We start from the raw sequence: 20,929 nt of genomic DNA, 5'->3' as shown, positions 1-20,929 counted from the left end.
GAATGAATCTTCTGCCCTAGCCTAAATCCTTTAAGCTTTATTCTATAGCTAAAGCAGCGAGTGGGGTTATCTTCAACTGCATACTTGGAGGAACTTATCATACTTCACTTCTTGAACATGTACAATGATCACTGATCACTGATCATGATCACTTAATCTATAGAAAGCAGTTTCTTTAGTCAGAGTTTTGGTTAGAGAAAGATACAAAGAGAAAAAGAGAGAGAGTAAAAGTAGGGTGGTAATACGTCTATCACTAGCATAGAGCGCCCAGTTTCTTGGGGTTCAAATATATAGAAACGAAACCTTGTAATAATACAAATTAAAAGTAATCCTCACGCTCACTTTCAGTCTCAGTTTTGTGATCGAAACGGGGACTGGAATCAGCAACGAGTGAAATGTTTAACTGATTCTAGCGATCCTTTTCCTCCTACTCAAAATTCTCCACTCCGCCATTGTTGAAGCGTTCGCACCAGGCGAGCAGCTCGCGCACTTCACGGGCATACAACTGCTCCTGGGAGGGGGACTGCGACTGGTTCTGTATCTGCTTTTCCGACTGCATCTTGCCTAGCTGTCCCATGGACCCACCGCTCTGCAGGGGTCAGACATTGTGGCAGGGAGGCTGGCCGCTGCTGCCGCTGCCAGTGTTGCTCAACAGACTCCTCTCGCTGGCCACACTGCCTGGGGCGTAGATCAACTCGTTGGCCTCCTTCACATTGATGGACTCTTGGGGCATCTTGCGGCTGCCTCGAGTGCCCTGCCCGCGCCACGACTGATGGTGTGGCGAGGGCTGCAGCAGCTCGCTGGGATGCTGTGGCACAAGGGGCAGCAACTGTTGCTGCTGCAACGGCGGCTGCTGCTCATCGACCTTCACGTAAAGGCGCTCCATGTCGTCCAGGTCGCCATCGGCAGTGTGGTACAGCGCCTGCTCATCCTCGTGGGACATTAGCATGGCCATGGGCGAGGGAGAGCCACCGCAGCCAGAGTCGGCGAGGCCGTTGTAGCAGAAGGACGAACCATCCAGATCGAGCAGGTTCTGTTGGGTTTGGGTTTGGGTCTGGGTCTTGCTCTGATCCATCACCTGTCCAGCATTTGCGTTGATTACCTTGAAGCGTGCACTGTCCCTGCCGATGCTGCAGCCCGGTGGCAGCTGCTGCCGCCGCACGCTGGCAAATTGCGTGGAGTTCGGGGACGATTGCTTGGGCCCAGGCGCTGCCTCGTAGGTGTGACAATTGCTCAGCTTATTCTCGGTGATGTGCATGTGCATGTGCTTATCCTTGGGATAGTAAAACTGCTCCGAGTACACGGAGCGAGCGGGTCCCGTTTGGCTTGGATAGATCTCGCTGGTGGTCGACATTTGCTGATAGATGTTGCCAGGGGGAATCTGCTGTGGATGCTGCTGCTGATGCTGCTGCTGCTGTTGGTAGTGGGGATGCATGGGTCGCTGTAGGCCATAGCCAGTTCCTGGTCCAGCTCCAACTGTTCGCTGTTGATAACGTTGCTGCTGCTGCTGTAGTTGCTGTTGCTGTGGGCTCAGTATGGAGGATGTGGCGTAGGGCGCTGGCGAGGCATTGCCATGGCGTCCGTACTCGCTGGGCGCTTTACCAAAGCTGGACACTTCCGCATAGTCGGTGGGTATATTCGAGTACTCCCCCACGTACCTGCAAATGAACAGATAAAAACAAAATTTAACAAAAAACTCAGGCAACCCAGTTATTACTTGGCTTGTTTATTACAATATTTCCCCCAGCCCACAACCCACTGCCCTTCCCCCCGTTTGGTTATAAATTTGTCGGTCGCGTGGTTTGGGTGCACAAAATTTATGGCGTGGCGCGCGGCGGAAATTTGCATTTTTCGTCTGAAGTCCGGCGGTGCGCTTCCATGTGGAAAAATGTGCATTTATTTTCAGCATTTTCATACGGGCCAAGATCAGGTGAGAGAAAATAGTGAATGGTTTCCGCCTAGACTAAAGCAATCCTTACATATCCATTAAATAAATGACCAGCTTAAAAAAGAGGAGCGCGAGCAGCAAGGTGCAAAATGTTTCGAGCAGGAATTTCACAATTCTACCAAACCCCCCACAGACCCACATCCTTTTAGCCCTTTGCCCCGTCCATTCGCACATTTTTAGCATTATTTTCGTATTTAAATACTGAAAGCGGATTAACCTGACGGCAGACGAACCCCAAAGAGAGGCAAAAAAATGATTTTAAAACTCTGAAAAGCTTGTAAAAATATACGGCACATTGATGGAGTTGCCATGGCAGCGTGGCAGAGAGAGAGAGAGGAGAGAGAGAGAGCTTTTAATGCCCTTAATGAGTGGCGGAGCCAGGGCATAAAAGTTGTGCCTTCTGCAGCCGAATGTCTATGGCATATCTAGTAATGAGCTTGTCAAAAATAGGGTAAAACATTTAAAACTTGCTAAGCGAATTATGTTTGATAAATCTATTTGTGAGGTGAAGCACAAGGAAAGGGAGTGGAAATATGGATGTGACTGGCAGCACTTCTATGCCACGATTTCATCATTTCTTCTCTGTGAATTTTAATCTAGAGACTGCCTAGAAACATCACCCAATAGTTTTCCCAGTATACAGCAATCCGATCTATACAAAATCCACTCCTTTTTTACGCTTTATCCACAGACTGCTGTCTGCTCTTGCCCACATATGACACTCATTATTATCTGATTACTTTTGATTGTTATGGTTATTATTTTGTTGCAATTATTATTAATATTTGTATTAAATTGCCTGCAGCGCACACACACACGGACAGAGAGACTGAAACTCATTTTCAATTTGCGTTTTTAATGGCTAATTAAGTGTGCAAAAATAATTATAATTATCTGGGTTCTCCTCTGGGATTCTGGCATTTATTTACAGTAGTCGCTGAGCAAAAATATACATTTCCATTTAATATTTGAGCAGCCAGCCACCGTATTAAATGTTTTCCTTTTCCTTTTTTATTTATTTAAATAAACGAATGCTTGCGTTTTTTTATTTTTGGCATGACTCTTTAGCTTTTGATGCTTGATTGGCATTTAATTGCAATTTTATTGGACAGCAGCTGCTGTTGCCGGCAAATGCTGCATTTAAATTTTAAATTTTACTTTGTTTTTAGCAGGAATTGTTTTTTATGCATTTTTAGTAAGTCTGCCATGATAAAGTGATTAAGAAGTGGTTCAAAAAGTGCCAGAAAAGGGTGGAAGGGAGTCTCCCAAATGTAAGTACATTTTTTACATTTTCTCTTTTGCATTTTTTTGATTCTTTAAAAAACATTTAAATTTCCCCTTTTACTTTTTAAAATATATTTATAGCCTTTCCTGCCTTTCCCTCAATTTTACGTATAATTTGCGGCCAACACAAAATTAGCCGCAAATAAATAACAATTACGTTTCGATGCCAGAAACATTGCGCCCAACAGCAGCAGCAGCAGCAGCCCCCAAAAACAATATTTTGCTGCATTTGCCAGCGGCCAGACAAATAAATTAGATTGCCGCTGGTTGCTGCCAGCTAACTGGATTCAACTTTGATTTGAACCCTTCAGGCTCCACCCCTCAGGCCAGCCAATTTCACCACAAAACTAATTACAAATGCGTGGGTTAAATTATGCGAAACATATTTTATTCCAGACACTCCTCAGACGATTCCGAAACTTAAAGTCGCGCTTAAAGAGGAGTCCTTAAAGTGCAGTCCTTTGTGGCCTTTGATAATTACATTGTTCACGGGCACAGAACTCCACTGGGCATTGGCCCAAAAATCAACATAAATAGCCTGGCCAACATTTCTATTCCTAACTTGATTTTCCCACCGGCCCCAAAAGGGAAAGCAAACAAAAAAAAGTCGCTGCAAAAACTATGTGTGTCTGGAGCGGTTAGTCTTTTTGGGGGAACATTTTTTCTGCTTTTTTTTGTACTCGCCGCGGCAGAAAAATGCAATTTCACAGTTTGGTGAATTTTTATTGTCGTCGCTTTGAGCTGCCTGCCAGGTTGTTGTTGGTTGGCCGTTACCCTTGGACTTTAAGCGGGGTATTAACGAATGAAGGTGGAGTTTGATGTGGCTTTGAGGGAGCAAAGAAAGGACCTAAAGAAGAATCACATTTAAGCAGAGGTGGCACAGCGCAGTCGGCGCACTCCCAGCGTAAAAGCTTCGTGTGGCAGCGGCAGAGAAAGAACCTCGTATTGCTCGACTGCAGCAGCGGCAGTGGAGCAAGAAACGTTTTTGATCCGAGAGCGCAAAGGTGCCAAAGAAAGCTCGCGCTCTTTTGTGTACTCTCCCACTCTCCCATGGTAAAGATCCGTTGCTCTGCTGCCGCAGCGGCAGAGAAGCAAGAAACGTTTTTCGACTTCTTTTATGTACTTTTATGTATGCACCAACACGTGCGAGTACATGCAAGCCAACCCAAGCATTAAACCCCAAAACTGCCCCTACAAAGTGTATTCCCAAGTTCGTTTCAAGTATTTTTTCACTGAGTTTTTCTTCCCATTCCTTAACGTTCTCCCCCAATTTGCTGGATTGGTTTTTATTCGTTGGAAAAACTTACCGCTGCTGATTGCGTTCACTGCCATGTCCTCCATGAATGTCATCGACGCCGCTGATGCCGCTGGCAGCACCGACGCCGCCAGGGCCTCCCGCACCGGCAACACCGACAGTCCCCGGACTCACAGCACCGCAGACAGGCGCATAGTCGGCGATGTGATCCTTCTGCATCTCGAGTGAGTCGCCGCTGGGCGAGGGTCGCCACACCATGCCGCCCGTGGATGCATCCAGCCAGTAGCCGTTCCCAGTCCGTGTCGATAGACTCGGCATTTTGAGCACGTCGTTCGTGTGATTGCCTGCAGGTGGAAAAAAGACGGCAAGGGAATGAGCACAAAAAGAAGACAGTCGGTCAGAGCAATTAAATGTTGTGCAACAAATTGTGGGGTGCAGGATAAATTGCAGTCCGCAAATTAAACAAAAACATACAAAAAGGAGATGAGATGGTGTGGTGGGCAATGGCATAGACATGATTGTGTTCCCGAAAAGAATATCGAGAGGAGTCTGTCGATTTGTTGGTGATTTTTGGGGGAGAATTTGGAGGGGATTTGGACAGGAAAAATAACTTAGGTAATACTTTTCTGTGACCTATCTTTAAGCGTATACTTTGGGACCTTTTGGACGGTATTTTCCCAACATTTTATCCACAATTTTCCCCTTCATTCAATATGGGAAATCGATGGCTGGAACATTCCTGCCACTTAACCCCGTGGATTAATTCCCTCCGCTATAAATTGAGCGCATTAAAATAATATTATCCCCTTTTTTGGGGTATCGTTTCCCTCATTCCTTGGCTGGCAAAAAATCAAATAAATTATTGTCAATTTTCCACTCACAAAAACACAGCAACAGAAACAACAAAACAGCAGCAGAGGAGACAAATTGTGTTGCACAGATAAAAAATGCAACCAATTAAACTGTCCCCGGGTTATAACTGCGCATCAAGCGAGTGTTTTATGGCCTGCCACCTCCTGCCTCTGACTCTAGGAATCCTTTCTCCACAGTCGCCCAAATGCACGACTCCTGGCTGCAGTCTGCTGGCCCCTCACATTTGTGTCCTTTTTTTGCTGCAGGTGAGCAGCATTCAGTCAACTGTCGCACCTCTCCCTGATGCGCCCCTCGATGCTCCCCCTGCTGCTGCTTAGTTTATGGTAAATGGCGCCCCATGAATATGCAGCACTTTTTTCCGTGCTTTAGCATTTGGATTTTTGACTTGTTCCACACTGTTGTCGTGTGCCAGCGTTCTGCCAAATGGCTTGCATCATTGTCAGTTTTGTCAGGAGAATTAAAGCAGTCGCTTAGTCGCTTGCATTTGGGTGGGATTTGATGAGAAATTCGATTAAAACTCTGAATAGCGCTTGCTGGAAAGTTCTGCAAACATTTTCCTACATACAAATTAATTTGAAAGCAAATATTTCTCTCCAAAATATTCTTGAATTTACGAAATTGTATTTAGAAATTCATTTTGACACTCAAAGTCCTCTTTTCTTTACGTATTTTGATTGCGTTTTGTTTTACTTATAAATTTCGTTGGATATAAATATTTCTGCACAGAATATTCTTTCAATTTCTCCTAATTTAATTCATGACATTTATCCCTCATTCGTTCAGCTTTTCTCTGTGTATTTTCCCGTGCTCCCTTGCCTTTTGCTCTCAAATTCTAGCACTGTTTTCCGTGCCCATTGCACGGACAACCATTTAGGGGCTAACCCGCCAAACCAAAATGCCCAATTCCCCAGTCAACAGGCAGCACTTCGTGACTGTCTCCCTCCCTTGACTGCTCTCCCCCGTCTGTTCTCTCACCTCGTAATGTTGCTAATTTCAATTAGACCACAAGAGCCGCCCAAGCCCATGCCCTGCTCTAGCTCGACGTCTCCCTCCCTGTCTCCCTGTTCCATTTGGGCCATCTGCTGGCTGGTTTGGCCCACACACAGACACACACAACTTGTTGGTTAATAATGCACACAAAACTAAATGCATAATTGCAATGGCAGCCATTAGAGAGAGAGAGAGTTGAGAGTGGGGGAGTGTTCGGGGACAGAGGAAGTTGCCGTCACGTGCAACAGAAATGTTAATTTCTATTATATGGAGTCCGAGTGTCTGCGGGAGTTGCGCCTCTCGGCCTGCTAAAATATTTATTCGCACCTATTTTTGGTTTGTTCTTTTTCTGCTACAACAATGGCGCATTATTAGCGTTATTTCTGTATGCAAATGTGTGTGTGTCTGGCGAGGAAGGAAGCGAAAAACTAGCAGGAAGCACAGCCTCAGGCTGCTGGCTACAGGATGTTCCCTCGCCTGACCACTGTGTGTGGGCTTATGTGTATGTAAAATTGTACTCACCACGCATTGTGTTCAGTGCCGACTGCTTCATCATCATGTGCTTTCGCTTCACAAAGACCATGGCCCCAAAGGAGAGCATGAGGATGGCCAGTATGGCGCCCAGGAGTATTATGAACCAGGGCTGTGTCAGCACATCGTTAACATGATCCTGATTGATGGGATAGCTGCAAAATCACACACACAAATTATAAATATAAATTATTGAGTGCTAAAAATAGCTAAGGGACTTTCCCAACCAAAAATAGATGAAAGTTTTCCCACCGGCTGAAAATAGTTGAAGGCTCTCTCCCTGGTCGATGTACTTACCGCTGATTGATGAACGGATCAAGCCGCTTGGTGATTGGATCCAAGCGTAATGTGGCCGGCACACAGTAGGGACCCACGCCCGCATTATTGCCCGCTGCCACGCCCACAGTGTACATAACGCCCTCGGTGAGATTGGCCAGGACAAGCGTAGGCGAAGCCGCATCAATGGTGACATTTGTGAGTATCCTCGAGAAATTATGAGCCGTGTCAATGCCGCGCACCACCACGTGATAGTTGAGGAGAATGCCTAGAAAAAATAACAAAGAAAAAGTATTATTTATTGAAAGGAACTTCGATAAATGCTGAAATTTGGAGACTTACCATGCTGTGCCTTGAGTTCTGGCGCCTTCCACTTGAGGAACACCGCGGAGGCGTTGAGCAGCAGCGCCTCCATGCCAAATGGCGCCTCATTGGGCACTGCAAAGAGGATGGAAGGAAAGGGTGGAAAGCGTTTACATAAATGACTTTTTGATTGTTACGTGACGTTACCGCCCTAATGAGATTTTGTTTTTGGGGTAATTAATTAGCATTTAGTTGGGGCAAAGGCAAAGGCAAAGGCAAACAAACTGAAAGTAGTTCACATGGAGTGGCGACTGTGTGTGTGCCGGAACAACCTTTTCCGCAGTTGTAGCCCCACTTCACTTTACGGAACTCTCAACTCATCTCTTCATTTGTTTATTTATTTCCTGCTGTCGCTTTTTACAAGTGTCGCTCGAGCCTCGCATTCTCCTTTGCTTTATTGCACCCAATCGTTGTCTGTCTTTGTTTCGCTCCCGCTCCCGCTCCCGCTCCGTCTGCCGCGCTCTGCACAGCACTCCCTCACGCTCTCTTCATCGCACTCTGCCGCGCGCTCTCTTCCTCTCGCTCAGTCTTCTCTTTTGTCTGCGTCTGCGGCGACGGCTGAGTGAAGCAATTTTCTTTAAATAAACACACACGTGCAATGTGCAAAATTTGCAACGGGACAAAACAAAAGGTGCAGTCGGAAGGAGTCTGCAGGAAAGGAATAAAATCCCTAAATAGGTACGATAGCGATACCCTAGGAAATAGGTTGCTGCGGGAGAGCCGAGCCTCTTCTCCTACTTCTCTTCTCTTTTTTTTGCTCCGTCTTTGTTGTACCTCGGGACACTGCGACATGCTAAAGTGCTTGTCGTGCCTTTTGTCTATGCGGGAGGGGGGTGGGTGCTGTTTTGTGTTCTGCTTTCTACACATTCTCCCGCTTGCTGCTTACATTCTGTTCTGGTTCTTCTTTGATGATGCAATGCTGCTTAACACGTAGCTGCCATTGTGCGACACAAATGACCCCCAGGCGCAGCACTCGCTCAAGAAATCTCAGAAAAGCAATTGAAAAGTGCAAAATAAAACAAGGGGAGACACACACCAATTGCAGTTGTGATCACACTTTTCGCTTATCTAAACAGTCACTGCCAAAAGTATGACTCAACACTGCGGTTTCTGGGGGGGTTAATTTCAGAGTCACTGCAGAATGTCATTTGGGTTTCACTTTTTCGGGTGGAGGTTGAGGAAAAAACACTCCCTTGCAGGGATATTCGTGACGGAATGCAGTTTGTGTCAGGGCACGATGGACACCCTTATTTACGTCTAAATTGCTATAGAGAAGGTCGGGAAAAGCGTGTCCTGAGGTTGGTGGTACAAAATTTGATGGAGTGAATGGTGCACCTTTTTTGGCAGCTTAAGGGTTAAGTTAAGGCAGGAACTGCTTCTTCCCTTTCCCCATAGTTTCTGCCACTAGTTTTTCTTTGTACAGTTCCTGCAGAGCATTCCCCAGTCACCACAATCCTGTGTCTGTGTCTCCACACACCTCACTACCCTATCCTGTTGCTGTCGTCTAACATTTCCCTGGCGCACACCTTTATTTGCCAACTTCCGACGTGGCTAAAAATGTTTCCTGTCTGAGGGGGAAGGAGCTCTCCTCTCGCTTAAGCAAACGCGCATCAAATTTGCATTGCCAGCACTGCACATTTTTGTGGCAGGGACACGGAGAGCGCTAAGCAGGGTACAGTTGCCTCATATAGCAGCAATAATTGTTGTTTATCTTTACACAATTGCGTTGGCAATTGCTTTGAGGTAGCTCCGTTGCCCCACCGCTGCTGTTGTCAACAAAAGTCAGTCAGACGCTGCTCAAGTGAAAATGTGATGCATACGAAATGAGTTTTGATTTGATGAGAGTTGGGATGGGGAGAGCGGTGCAAAGGGAGTGCCGATGGTTGGCACTGCAAAATGAAGTGGAGTCAAGTGAAGAGTTTTTTCGGGCTGCGTGCAACGTTTGTGCATTTTATATTGCGGTTTTGCCCCAACTGTTTGACTTATTTGCAGAACCAAGGAGTGAAGTTTCCCACCGCTTGGCAGCACTGTGGCGCGCACTTTCCACCACTCTCCAGCACTGTTTGCCGTTCGCAGTGTCTCTCGCCCAGTGTGGCTTGCTTTAGCCTTTTCCTTTTTGTTTCTTAATTATTTTTTGGCCAAGAGAATTTCGCTATTCCGCTGCACTTCTCGCCCGTCGAAGTTTTATATCTCAGCTGCTTCGCTCTCGTGATGGAATGAAGTGATAAACCTGTCTGGAAAGTTTCCATTTCTTTTCTCTCTGTCTCTTAATATTTTCGCATCTTTCTTTCGTTGAGTTTCCATTTCGCCCAAGTTTTTCCTTTTGGCTCAATCTTATCTCGAGGCTGTCAATGATGCTCGGCATTCTCGTGGCTAACCTCAGGGGCTCAATGGATTTGCTAAGACTCAAGGATAAACTTTTCGGCGGAGTCATGTTCCATGGAACACACATGTAAATCGCTTGGATCAAGCATTCCGCACACACAACCAGAACCGGCATTTGATTTGAGTTTCTGTTGCTGTCCACGTGAATTGTTTTAGCTCCCCCAATCCTTTCCCCAATTGTTGCCCCTTTTTGTACAGATTTTCCCGCAATTGTTTTGGTGTACACGTGAGCCCACCATGGATCTGACATCGGCAAACCTTTGCCTGACATTGTTCGACATTTACTTACGCATGATTCGGCTTCGCTTTCGCTTTCTCTTTTTTTTGTCGATGATTGACATACTTTCCATTATTTGCCATATCCAACATACCCCCCCCAACCGACAAACAACACAAATCTCCGCCCATTTTTTGTGTAACCCTCGGCAACAAAAATACAACAAAAATTATTGGCGATTATGCGAGCTCCGACGAGTCCGACTGACGACCCCGCAGCTGATGCCCGAAGGATAAGGCTCCTGCCATTTCCTTTTACCGCTCATATCCTTTTATTGAATTAGGTTATTGTTGCAAATGCAAAAAGTTCTCCGTGCCCCGTGCCCCGCGCCCCGTCACCGCCTTCTGCATTTGTCACACAAGCGAAAGGGAAGGAGGAGGAACCCTGGCAGGCAGCGTAGGGGTAGGCCTTGCCTCTGGGGTTGTGGGCCTGCCATCGGGGGTGGTTTTTCGTTGTAAAGGTATTTTATACGGTTTGTTGGAGTTCGATGGATTTAAGGCACATGCTTCATTAGATCTTGGAGAGAGAGAGACAGTGCGTTTCGCTAGCATAGCGACAAAGCCTGACTGACAGGCAAAAAAATGTGCAGAAAGTTCCTTGGGGTGCAGCTCGTTTGCTAATTATTGTTCCCCAACCTTACACCACTGTTACGCACTGTACACACATGCAAATAAGTAGCAGCTCGTCAAAGGTTAACCCCCTAGAGCCCCCCAATAAGTGAAGTCCACTCACCATCTTCCAGGGTGCGTGCCACTCGCGAATTCGATGGCTTCCCCTCCACGGACTTGTAGAAGGGCACAATGAAAAATTCATATAACGTATACTGGACGAGGCCCGTGAGGGTGCAGGAGGAGGCGCCACCGCCATTGAGTATCGTCAGCATGCGATATTTGGTGCTCGATGTCGATGGTTGCTGCTGCTGCTGCTGCTGCTGTGGCGTCTCCCCATCACGTTTGCCGGCAGCGGCAATATTTGGTTTTGTCGAAATCAATGCGGATGCCGAGGCGGAGGCCGTGGCAGAGGTGGGGCCCAGCAGCGGGTTCGTATGACTGGATACTGGCGCCGGATTGTTGACTATTGGATTTGGCAACTGACGCGCATAGACATAGAAGCCCTCGACATATTTGCCATTGATGATCTGCATGCACAAACGAAAGAGAGAGAGGAGTGAGATATGAGCTGACGATGGGGTTGCAGGATTAGGCTATGGATTACTTACATGCCAAGTGAGCTTCATGCTGGTGGAGTCCACCACCGAGGCGTTGCTCAGTTCTACAACATCGCCCGAGAGCAGACTGGCGCGAGCCTCACTCAAGTCCAAGCCGCTGTTGAAGTAGCGCTGAAAGTTGCAACGAGAGAATTGATTAGAAAGTGAGGATTGAGCATGGAGGAGTATTCTGTGCTTACCGTGCCCACAGCTATTGGCTCCGACATGGGACTGGGCAGCGACAGACCGTGCGAGTTCTCTGCGCGTATGAGGAAAAAGTAGTTGACGCCCGCCACCAGGCCCGACTGCGTGTAGGTTGTGTTCTGCACCCGAGTGGCCACCGCCACCCAGCCATCGGTCTCGTTCTTGCCGAACATTTCAATCACATAGCCCACCAGGCTGGAGCCGCCAACTTTGTTGCTGCGCGTCCAGCTGAGCGTCACGGAGTCCTCGCCCTTCTCCACCAGCTGCGGCTTGCCCGGGGGTCCTGGGTACGTGGAGAGCTCGGGTGCGCGATAGAACTTGATGTTGGGATTGGTGGGTGTGTCCAGCCGCAGGTAGCCGCTCCACGAGGACTTGCCATTGCGATTGCTGGCCACACACGTGTACAGACCCTCGTCCTCGTGGCGCTGCAGATCGGAGATGGTCAGGGCGCCCGCTTCAGTGAGATTCCTGCGCTCGTGCTCCTGCACATCGATGGGTATGCCGTCCAGATACCAAGAGATCTGCGGCACGGGTGTGCCCAGCGTGCGGCAGGGCAGCACCACAATCGACTTGACGGGCAGCGTCTGATTGACGGGTCCCTGTTCGATGATGGGCGGCGGCAGCTCGAACTGTGTATCCACCGAGACGACGGTGCGGCTGCTCACACTGCCGACGGCATTCAGAGCGTTGCATACCACAACCTTGCCGGAATCCTCGCGAGCAAAGCGAGTGATGGCCAGCACGGAGCGACCCTCCGGGGTGAGCGTTACCTCCAGGCGGCCATCTTTGTAGCCGGGCAGCAGCAGGGAGCTGTTACCCTCCACGGACCAGTAGAGCGTGGGCCGGGGATGCCCAGTGGCCTGGCACTCGAACAGCACTTCATCGCCGATCTCCACGAGTTGATTCTTGGGGCGTATAACAAACTTGGGTGGAGCTGTCAGAGGAAAGGGAAGAGTGTGGGTGAAGTGTGTCCGGTTAGCTCTTGAGTCAATCTCGTAGCTTTCTGGCAATTAACTTACCGTGAACGGTGAGGATGCCCGTGGCCGTAATTGAGCCGACCGCATTGTCCGCCTCGCAACTGTACTCGCCCATGTCCTCCAGCGTGACGTCGTCCAGCTTCAGACTTCGGTCCTCAAGTACGTGCACACGACCTGTGCGGAAAGAGGGAGAGAGGGCGAAAGAGAGTGTAAGTGTGGGAGAGCGTGAGTGTGTGTGTGGGTTAGTCGCCAAGCTCCATGTGTGAGTCAAACACAAACTGAAACTTTCTGGGGCTGCCTCTCTCTCTACTTCGTTAGTAGTTCAAGTAGCGTAAAAATGGCCAGGGAACGAAAGCTCCCCAACCCCCTCCCGCTACAACCAAATAACCGCAGCAGCAGCAGCAGCAGCAGCAGCAGCAGCAGCAGCAAAGTAAGCCAAGACAAGACAGACATAGACATAGACACGGACAACTCTCGGGGATGTGCTCAAAGCGGGCGGCGAAGCACCTTTTGTGGTTTTTCTTACAATAAACAAAGACTCGGGGTCGGGTCTCTCTCTCTCCGTGCTTTCTTTTTGGTTGGTTGACTGCGAAATAGGTTTTAAATGTGGAATAGCAGCCATGCCCCCGTCAGTGCTTTTCCTGGCCACTGTGCCAATTGTTTGCTTAACAAAAGTTTAGGACAACAACCGAGGCCAGGAGACCTCTCCGCCTCTCCGCCTTCCTTCCCCTCTGTGGCCATGTTGTCTACTATTTTTCTTTGAGGTCTTTAAAGAAGCGTAAACTAGCTTCTCTCTTAGTGGTTCGGGGGTCAAGTCTTTCACCCTCCCCCTGCGGGGGTTAGTTGCAGTCCTTTTGGCAGGGATGCGAGTGTCGGGTTGACTGAATGAGGGGTCTCCGCCTGTCTCTGTCTGAAGGACAACATTGCAACAGTCGAGTGTTGTGCAAGCAAAATTGTTGATTGCTGCCAACAGAGATTGGCAATTAACGGAATTAAAAGTTACAGTTGTGTTTGCCCAGAGCAGAACTAGGGTGGTGGGTGGTGGTACGCTACAGACGGTGGGGGGACTGTCGCTACAGCGGGTTGATGCCTCAGGGGCCACAACCGCACAACCCCAAAACCGAAACTAGCAACAACAACAACAACCTAGAACTGGACTGTGGCACTGCTGTAGGTGTTTACGACACTGCGAGAAATGTTGCGGAGCAAACGGAAAAAGGTGTAAAGAGGAGACAGCAAAGTTTCGAGGGCTTTGCAGCTGGGGTCGGCACGCAGGTAGTCACATTTATTAGTGCGAAGTCGAAAAACGTTTCTTGCTTCTCTGCCGCTGCGAGCAGCAGCAGCACGTGAGCAACGGATCTTCAGAGAGTTGCACTGAGGGAGAGTAAGCGAGAGAGTGAGCTTTCTTTGGCACTGTTCAAAAACGTTTCTTGCTTCTCTGCCGCTGCGAGCAGCAGCAGCACGTGAGCAACGGATCTTCAGAGAGTTGCACTGAGGGAGAGTAAGCGAGAGAGTGAGCTTTCTTTGGCACTGTTCAAAAACGTTTCTTGCTTCTCTGCCACTGCGAGCAGCAGCAGCACGTGAGCAACGGATCTTCAGAGAGTTGCACTGAGGGAGAGTAAGCGAGAGAGTGAGCTTTCTTTGGCACTGTTCAAAAACGTTTCTTGCTTCTCTGCCGCTGCTGCAGTCGAGCAGTGCGAAGTTCTTTCTCTGCCGCTGCGGTTGATCTTTGCGCATGGGCGCGAAGCCACAGACACGACGCTTTTACGCTGCGCGTTTGTGCTGACTGCGCTGCCGGAGATCAGTTTACAATGCACTGAGTATTCGGACGCTGGATTTGAGTTTATGGCTCAACATTTGCTCGTAGTTATCGCTCAGTGCATTTCCCTTCTACACTGCCAATTGGCCAAACACGAAAAGCCACAGGCCAAAGGCAACCGCATAAACTAACTTTTTGCTCCGCTTTTCTATTTCTGTGTGTGTGTGTGTGCAGCAACTCCCACTCCAAGGGGCAAAACAAAAAGCTTTAATTTCATTTGAAATTGCGGCTGCTCCTGTATGTGTGGGAATAACTGGCCCAGAAACAGTTACAGAGCCCTGGAGCATTTCCGGTTAATTGAACCCCGAGTGTACTTACGCAGAGGCATATTGCCACCGGAGGCCGTGCGACGCCAAAGGACATCCGGCAGGGGATCCCCGCCAATGCGGCACTGAAACACCACGGAACTGCCCACGACAGCCGTTTGGTTCTGCGGTCCACGAATAAGGAACGGACGAACTGTAAAGGAAAAGCGCAGATATAGGGAAATGCAAATGAATGTGTCTTCAAAGTCTTCATCAAATCTTCTTACGTACCGTGAACCTTGAGGAAGGCCGTGGCCGACTCGCGTGTGCCGACGACATTCTTCACGACACACTGATAGCGGCCATCGTCCGATTGCCGCGAGTCCTGTATAGCCAGATTGCCGCCATCGACAATGCGAATACGCTTGTTCCCGGCACTCAGATTGAGGGTTTGTCCGTTCTTGCGCCAAGAGATTTGCGGCTCGGGAGAGCCGCGTGGGGCACCGCATTCCATCAGGGCCACTTCGCCCTGGGCCACTCGAGTATTTTGCGGCTCCAAACGGAATTCATCGCGAAGAACTAAAAGGAGAGAGGAGAAAGAGAAGAGAGAGGGAAATGTCAGTGTGGTGGAGATAGCAGGGGCTGCCCTGGAGTAAGAGCTTTGATTGATTCAATATTAATAACTGTCAGGTGAACGTCAGAACGAGGACCTGGACCTGGACTTGGACTATGCGCTCCTTCATATTTTATAAGCCATCCGCCAGCCCCACTCAATATGCCAATAAAAAGCTTGGTAATGATGCCGAACGCAGGTTTAAGGCTTTGAGGCAACGGACACAGCTCTCCGACAGAAATATTAATAAGCTTTGGCATTTGCAATGCGTATTTTATTTGTACTCTTATTTATTCCATCATTTTCCAACGGCAGGACTCGCTTTTATTGCAGGCAAAATGCAAAGGCAAAATGCGAAAATGTACAAAATGTAAAATGCGGAAATGCGAAAATGCGAAAATGCAAAATGCACTTCAATAAACGCATAATGCGCTCCAGTGAACGCCAAAGGCAAAAGCGTAAATAAACCATACAAAAATATCCAAACACACAGAGAAAACACTCAATGGCTGAGCGCAACTTTGACCTAAGGAGCTGCTGTCCTGGTCCTGTATGGCTTTAAAGCAGCTTCGGGGGAAATTCAATCTGTAATTAATTAATCCACAGACTTCACTCATATTCCGCCACTCAAATCCGGCGCTGAACTCTCTTGGCTATCGATGACGCGCCATCGAAGCAGTTCTGCGATTTCGCTTTATTTTATTAATTAGAAAGCCAAAGTCCGACGTCCGACGTCCGACGGCGACTGCCAGTCAATGAGGGGTGGAGCAGGGCCAGCTGCAGTCGCATTTGGGGGTTCGTTCTGTGAAATGCAACCCTCCAATTAGCTGCAAAATTCTGCCCTGACTTGGTCGATCCATCAATGTCGCTTTTGGCGGCAGTCGAAATGCCCAATCATCAGCAGCAACAAGCGGCAAGAAGAATTTCTTGAAATTTCGCTGGTTTCGCTGGGGTGCATTTTGGTTGGCACTAAAAATGGTTAACCCTCGAAATGTTTTGAATAAAAGTTAGGGTTTTGGTAGGAAAAAGTATTGTCTACCATTTGATCGATGCTGATAATAATTGGCAGAGATACTGGCACTTGTGCAGCAAAATTGCACAGGAATAAGTTTGAGAATTAATTAAAGAAATATTTTAAATTTAAAAGCGAACCCTAACCCATTTGTTTGCCTTTCCTTACTGTAAATAAAGTTATTTTCTTTTGTAAATACTCACATGCCACTTGCAATGTTGCATTCCTGGACCTTGCCACACCAAACTCGTTCTTCGCCTGGCACCAATATGTGCCCGCATCGCTCTCCCTGCGCGAATGTATGACCTGTTTGGGGGTACCAAAAAGAGATTATTAGGATACACGAATTAAAAGATTTAAGTAGTTTTTTGGGACCGAACTGGACCGCGCCACGTGTCAGATCAAAAAGTCTCAAAATTGCTCATCCGAAATCAAATAAAAGGGAAACGTGCCGCAGAGCCAGCACTCTTCCTGTTGTCCAGTCCGGTCTGCGTATACGCAATTTAATTTAATTAAAAAACACATTCAAAGGGGGGCCTTGGGCTTCAGCCTGTGTGTGTGTGTGTGTGTGTGTGTGTTGGGGACCTTAATCACTTGGCCACTTCAATTTTAATTGGCAACAAAGATGCACTCATGGGGTTGAAGTTGTTTTTGGGGGTTAAAAGATAATAAAAATAAATTCGAGCATCAGCTCTAATTTAGGTGCGTCTGCAGCTCGACACTGTTCTAAATTGATAAATATTTGAATGAAAATTTCACGATTCACTCGTCCATTCATAATTTGGAGCACAGGGAAAAAAATTGTATTGCATTTAATGAAAATTTCATGGGGGGCACGAGTCGGAATTTAATATAAACAGAGTCCGAGGATATTGCAATGTCTGCCACACACACCCTTTGCTGCCCTTTTGGGTGGTGGGGTGTGGGTTCGGGCTTGGGTTTGGGTTCCCTGAGAAGGAGTCTCGTTAGCAGAAATTGTGAAATGTGCACGCACGAAATGATGTTAGGGCGGGACTGGGGGGCTGTCGTCTAACCCCCACAGCAAAGAACAACATCTTTTGTTTGTTCATCAGGTTGTTGTTTTCCCTATCGACTGGAGAGTGCAACCAGACGGAAGCCCGTAAAATAATATCAGAATCAGGGAAAAAATGCGAACTGTTTATGCACAAATGTTGCGTTTCCCATGAGGCCGAAGGGACGGGACGGAGGCCTGAATGATTGGCATGGGTTCCCAGGAACCGAATAAAAGGCAAGTTGCAACTCCTTCTGCTGCTTGGACTGTGCCATGCCTCGTGCAACGACAGCTGTAAGACCCATAATGATAGAGAAGAGTCTCGAATGCATACCTTGAGAAAGAATAAGCCACCCGCGGGCAGCATCATGCGATGGGAGCCCGCATCCGTCTTCAGTTCGCGTCCATCCTTGTACCATTGTACGGTTGGTGTTGGATTGCCTTCGGCTTTGCAATTAAACGTAAATGGATCATTTTTTGGCACCGTCGTGTCCATGGGATGCTCAATGATGCGTGGATTTTCACCTGGAAATAAAAAGGAAAACGTGTTTAATTTCATTGACAAAGGGAAGGGAGAAAGGGCAAAAGGGAAATCTTGTCTTCGAGTAACCCAACACTCGAGACAGCCACTTGAGCGAGGAGACTGCAAGAGCACCCCTAGATCTTGCGACTGTTCTAATATTTCATGCTCAAGAGCACCCTGAGAACCCACAGAGAGGTTCCGAAATCCCAACTCAATCATCGAGCGGGAACATGTGCGTGATCTAAGGATCTCTTGGGACTTGCCGCCAAAAGGAATTCATCTCTCTTGACGGCTGAACATATTTTGTCACTTAATGCGGCGACAATTAAGATCCCATTAATGGCATAGGACCCCACCCGAAGGGCCAACGCAAAATCAAAGCAGAAATTATGTTAAGGAGCAACAAAATGTCACTTGAGGCTCCTCTCAAATTCAATTAACTTCAGGAAAATATTTATACGCCCAAAGCAGAGCAGAGCAGAGAGGAGACTGACTAAAGACTGAACATAAATTTGTGTCTGTCGATAAGGATGAGGAGACAAAGGACAGCGCTAGATAAACTTTATTAAAAGCAGCAGCCAGCAGCTAGCAGCCAGGACCAAGCAGCACCAGAACAAATGGAACCAAAAACAGTTGGGAAAACAGCTGAAATGTAATTACGAAAAGCGCTTAAAGGTGAAAAATGTGTGTGTAAGAGAGACATGAAATGAAATGGAATGGAAGTGCGGAGCAGGAGGAAGTACCCACAGGGAATCCAGTGGAGAGTGGACACAGTGGGAGCGGTGGAGCTGCCTCGCTTGTGGTGTGATGGTGCCAGGTTAGTAACGTCATTCAGCCGGAAATTAAGTTTTCCAGATTTATTGAAAGCGGATAGTAATGAGAGAGCTCTCCAATGGGTGAGAGCTGGCCAACAGAGAGCTTGGAGATGCGAAAAGTCACTGCATAAATCACAGGATTGGCATCAATGGAATTTGGAGAGTTTTATTGTGGAATAGATAAGTTTCGTTTTTAATTGGCAAAGTTGCAAGTTCTCACACTTCTCTCTTTTATCTTTTAGGTAACCGTAACATGAGCTGCTCCAACACCCACCCAAAAGTGTGACCTTTTATGCAAAGAGCATGCAAATCACATCGTGACATCGTTATCACCCTGAGAGATCACCACTCGGTGATTTCTGGTGATTACTGATTCATGCCAGCACCCAAAATGATGACATTTGTCAATTGTGTTTTAGCAAAGGAGTGAAACAGATACGGCAAAAAAAGAGAGAATGAGCACCGACTGTACCTCGGACATTTGTCAATTGTTGTTGCTGCTGCTAGGCTTTTGATGTTGTACCCAGGCAAGCAGTCTTTTGTTGTTGATAGAGGGAGTACACAAAGCGCCATTGAGCCATTGTCTGATTTTGGCCATGTCCGAGGAGCTATTGTGCCTGCTGCTTCCCCTTTGTTGCTGCCCGTTGCCATGGTCACACTCTCTCCTGTGTGTGTGCTAATTTAAATGACGAAATACTTGAATAGTTCCACAGTCATGACGACGCACTGCTTATTAAAAAAGAGTTACCCAGATGCACCCAAAGGGAGCTCTCCATCAACATAATTCTTTCTGTCGAGTTATTTTTGTGCTGCTGCAACCACCTGAAAGAATTTTTCTTTGCCAACTAACAAAATATTTAATTAAGCAAAAATCTGACGGACAGAGAATAAACATTTCCACATAAAGCAAACGAAAAACCACACGGAAAAGCCAAGAGAATGAAAGAGGAGAGTGTGAGAAGGGAAAACTTCGATAAGCCAGCAGGCAGGGAAATGCAGTGCAGTCGAAACCCAAAGGGAAAAACAAATCAGGTAAAATGAAATATGTAAACTTTGGCTGCAAGAATTTTCCACACGCACAAAAACACACACAGAAGGGGAGCGAGAGATGGAGTTGGAGATGGAAAAGGAGTTTTTTTCCATATTAAGTAATATGTAAAAATGCAGAAACAAAAGGGAATTTCTGGAAAGAAACTTTGGCAGCAGCAGCATCAGGAGAACAACAGAAAAAGTAGAAGAGCCCTCAGCAGCGGATGAGGAAGCAGTTCGACAGGGGCAACTCTCAGCAATAATGCAGTGTCTGCTCGTATGGCACTAGTAAAAGCACTTGCCTCATATTAGTACCTAGACTAACTTTAATTTCAGCAACGCAACTGTTTGATTGATTCGATTCAAACTCAATTTATTTGTTACATATAATTCTTAATCAAACTGTTTGCCCCCTGCCTAGTGTCACACAATCATGCATTTCTCTTCTCTCTTCAGCACTTAATTACGCTCATTTGGCATGTGCTCTTCATTTGTGTGATGTGTGCGTGTCTCGTACGTACCTGCGTCTGTGTGGTGTGTTTGTGGGCAATTTATGCATGCATTTCGTGTAAGCAAAGAGTAAAAGGGCATGGGGAGGGGCCAATGTTAAAGAAGTCTTGAGTAAATAAACAGCAACGGCAGCGCAGTAGCAGCGGCAGCAACAGCAGCAAAAAGTGCTGCCGGCGTTGAAAGCATGCGAGCAGCGCACCTAAGCAAACATACAAGCATGCTTATTGCGGGATGGAGCTGGAGTCCCGTAAGCGAAGAAGAGAGTGCAAAACTCATAATGCACCCACTAACGTGTTGCTGGGAGCGGGCAGATGAAGGGGAAGGCAGCTCGCGGGAGAACAACAATAATAACAGGAAATGCATTTCAGTTGTTGTTTTTGCTGTTAAGAAATCTGTTGGAGATGCTGCTGCTGCTGCTACTCTCTCTCACTCTCTCTTTCTCTCTCTCTCTGTGTTCTTCGCTTATCGTGTTGTACCCTTTACAGGGGAGTCTTAGTTTTTTGGGATGGTTCTGGCATAACAGGAAAGGCCATATGGAGTGTATTCTTGATCAGCATGGAAGGGTATCTAACACTTCGGCCTCCTTATATCTCTTTTCCTTTCTTGTTTCTCTTGTTTTTGCTGCTGTTGCTTTTGTTGTTCCTTATGTTGTATGTTTGTCTAACATAAGCATAAACGAAATTGTGTATCCCAGCAGCAACAACAATAACATCTGCCACCGCTGTCGTTGCTCGCCACTACTTCGGCGGATGCCACTGTTAGTGTAGTGGGGCTGCTGCTG

The 20,929-nt window shown here is 47.4% G+C and overlaps 1 protein-coding gene across 2 annotated transcripts in view; it reads right to left on the bottom strand.

Moving 5' to 3' along the window:
• Positions 1-452: 452 nt before the first annotated feature.
• LOC117901023 (roundabout homolog 2) overlaps positions 453-20,929 on the bottom strand; it is a 43,849-nt gene continuing 23,372 nt past the window's right edge. Inside the window, exons 2-14 of one of the 2 annotated variants that reach the window (XM_034811624.1) lie at positions 17,606-17,796; positions 16,463-16,565; positions 14,926-15,213; positions 14,708-14,848; positions 12,613-12,744; positions 11,590-12,527; positions 11,402-11,521; positions 10,915-11,320; positions 7,500-7,595; positions 7,179-7,425; positions 6,873-7,036; positions 4,540-4,831; positions 453-1,658 (exon numbers count right to left, since the gene is read on the bottom strand). In XM_034811624.1, the coding sequence (XP_034667515.1) occupies positions 599-1,658; positions 4,540-4,831; positions 6,873-7,036; positions 7,179-7,425; positions 7,500-7,595; positions 10,915-11,320; positions 11,402-11,521; positions 11,590-12,527; positions 12,613-12,744; positions 14,708-14,848; positions 14,926-15,213; positions 16,463-16,565; positions 17,606-17,796 (4,178 nt within the window). In that variant the 3' untranslated portion in view covers positions 453-598. The remainder of the gene's footprint in view (positions 1,659-4,539; positions 4,832-6,872; positions 7,037-7,178; positions 7,426-7,499; positions 7,596-10,914; positions 11,321-11,401; positions 11,522-11,589; positions 12,528-12,612; positions 12,745-14,707; positions 14,849-14,925; positions 15,214-16,462; positions 16,566-17,605; positions 17,797-20,929) is intronic. The other variant, XM_034811626.1, reaches the window with a different exon arrangement.

Source organism: Drosophila subobscura, chromosome U (assembly GCF_008121235.1).
Source record: "Drosophila subobscura isolate 14011-0131.10 chromosome U, UCBerk_Dsub_1.0, whole genome shotgun sequence".
Classification (NCBI taxonomy): domain Eukaryota; kingdom Metazoa; phylum Arthropoda; class Insecta; order Diptera; family Drosophilidae; genus Drosophila; species Drosophila subobscura.
Note: the sequence above shows the minus strand (reverse complement) of the source record. Positions and strands in the feature narration are given on the sequence as shown.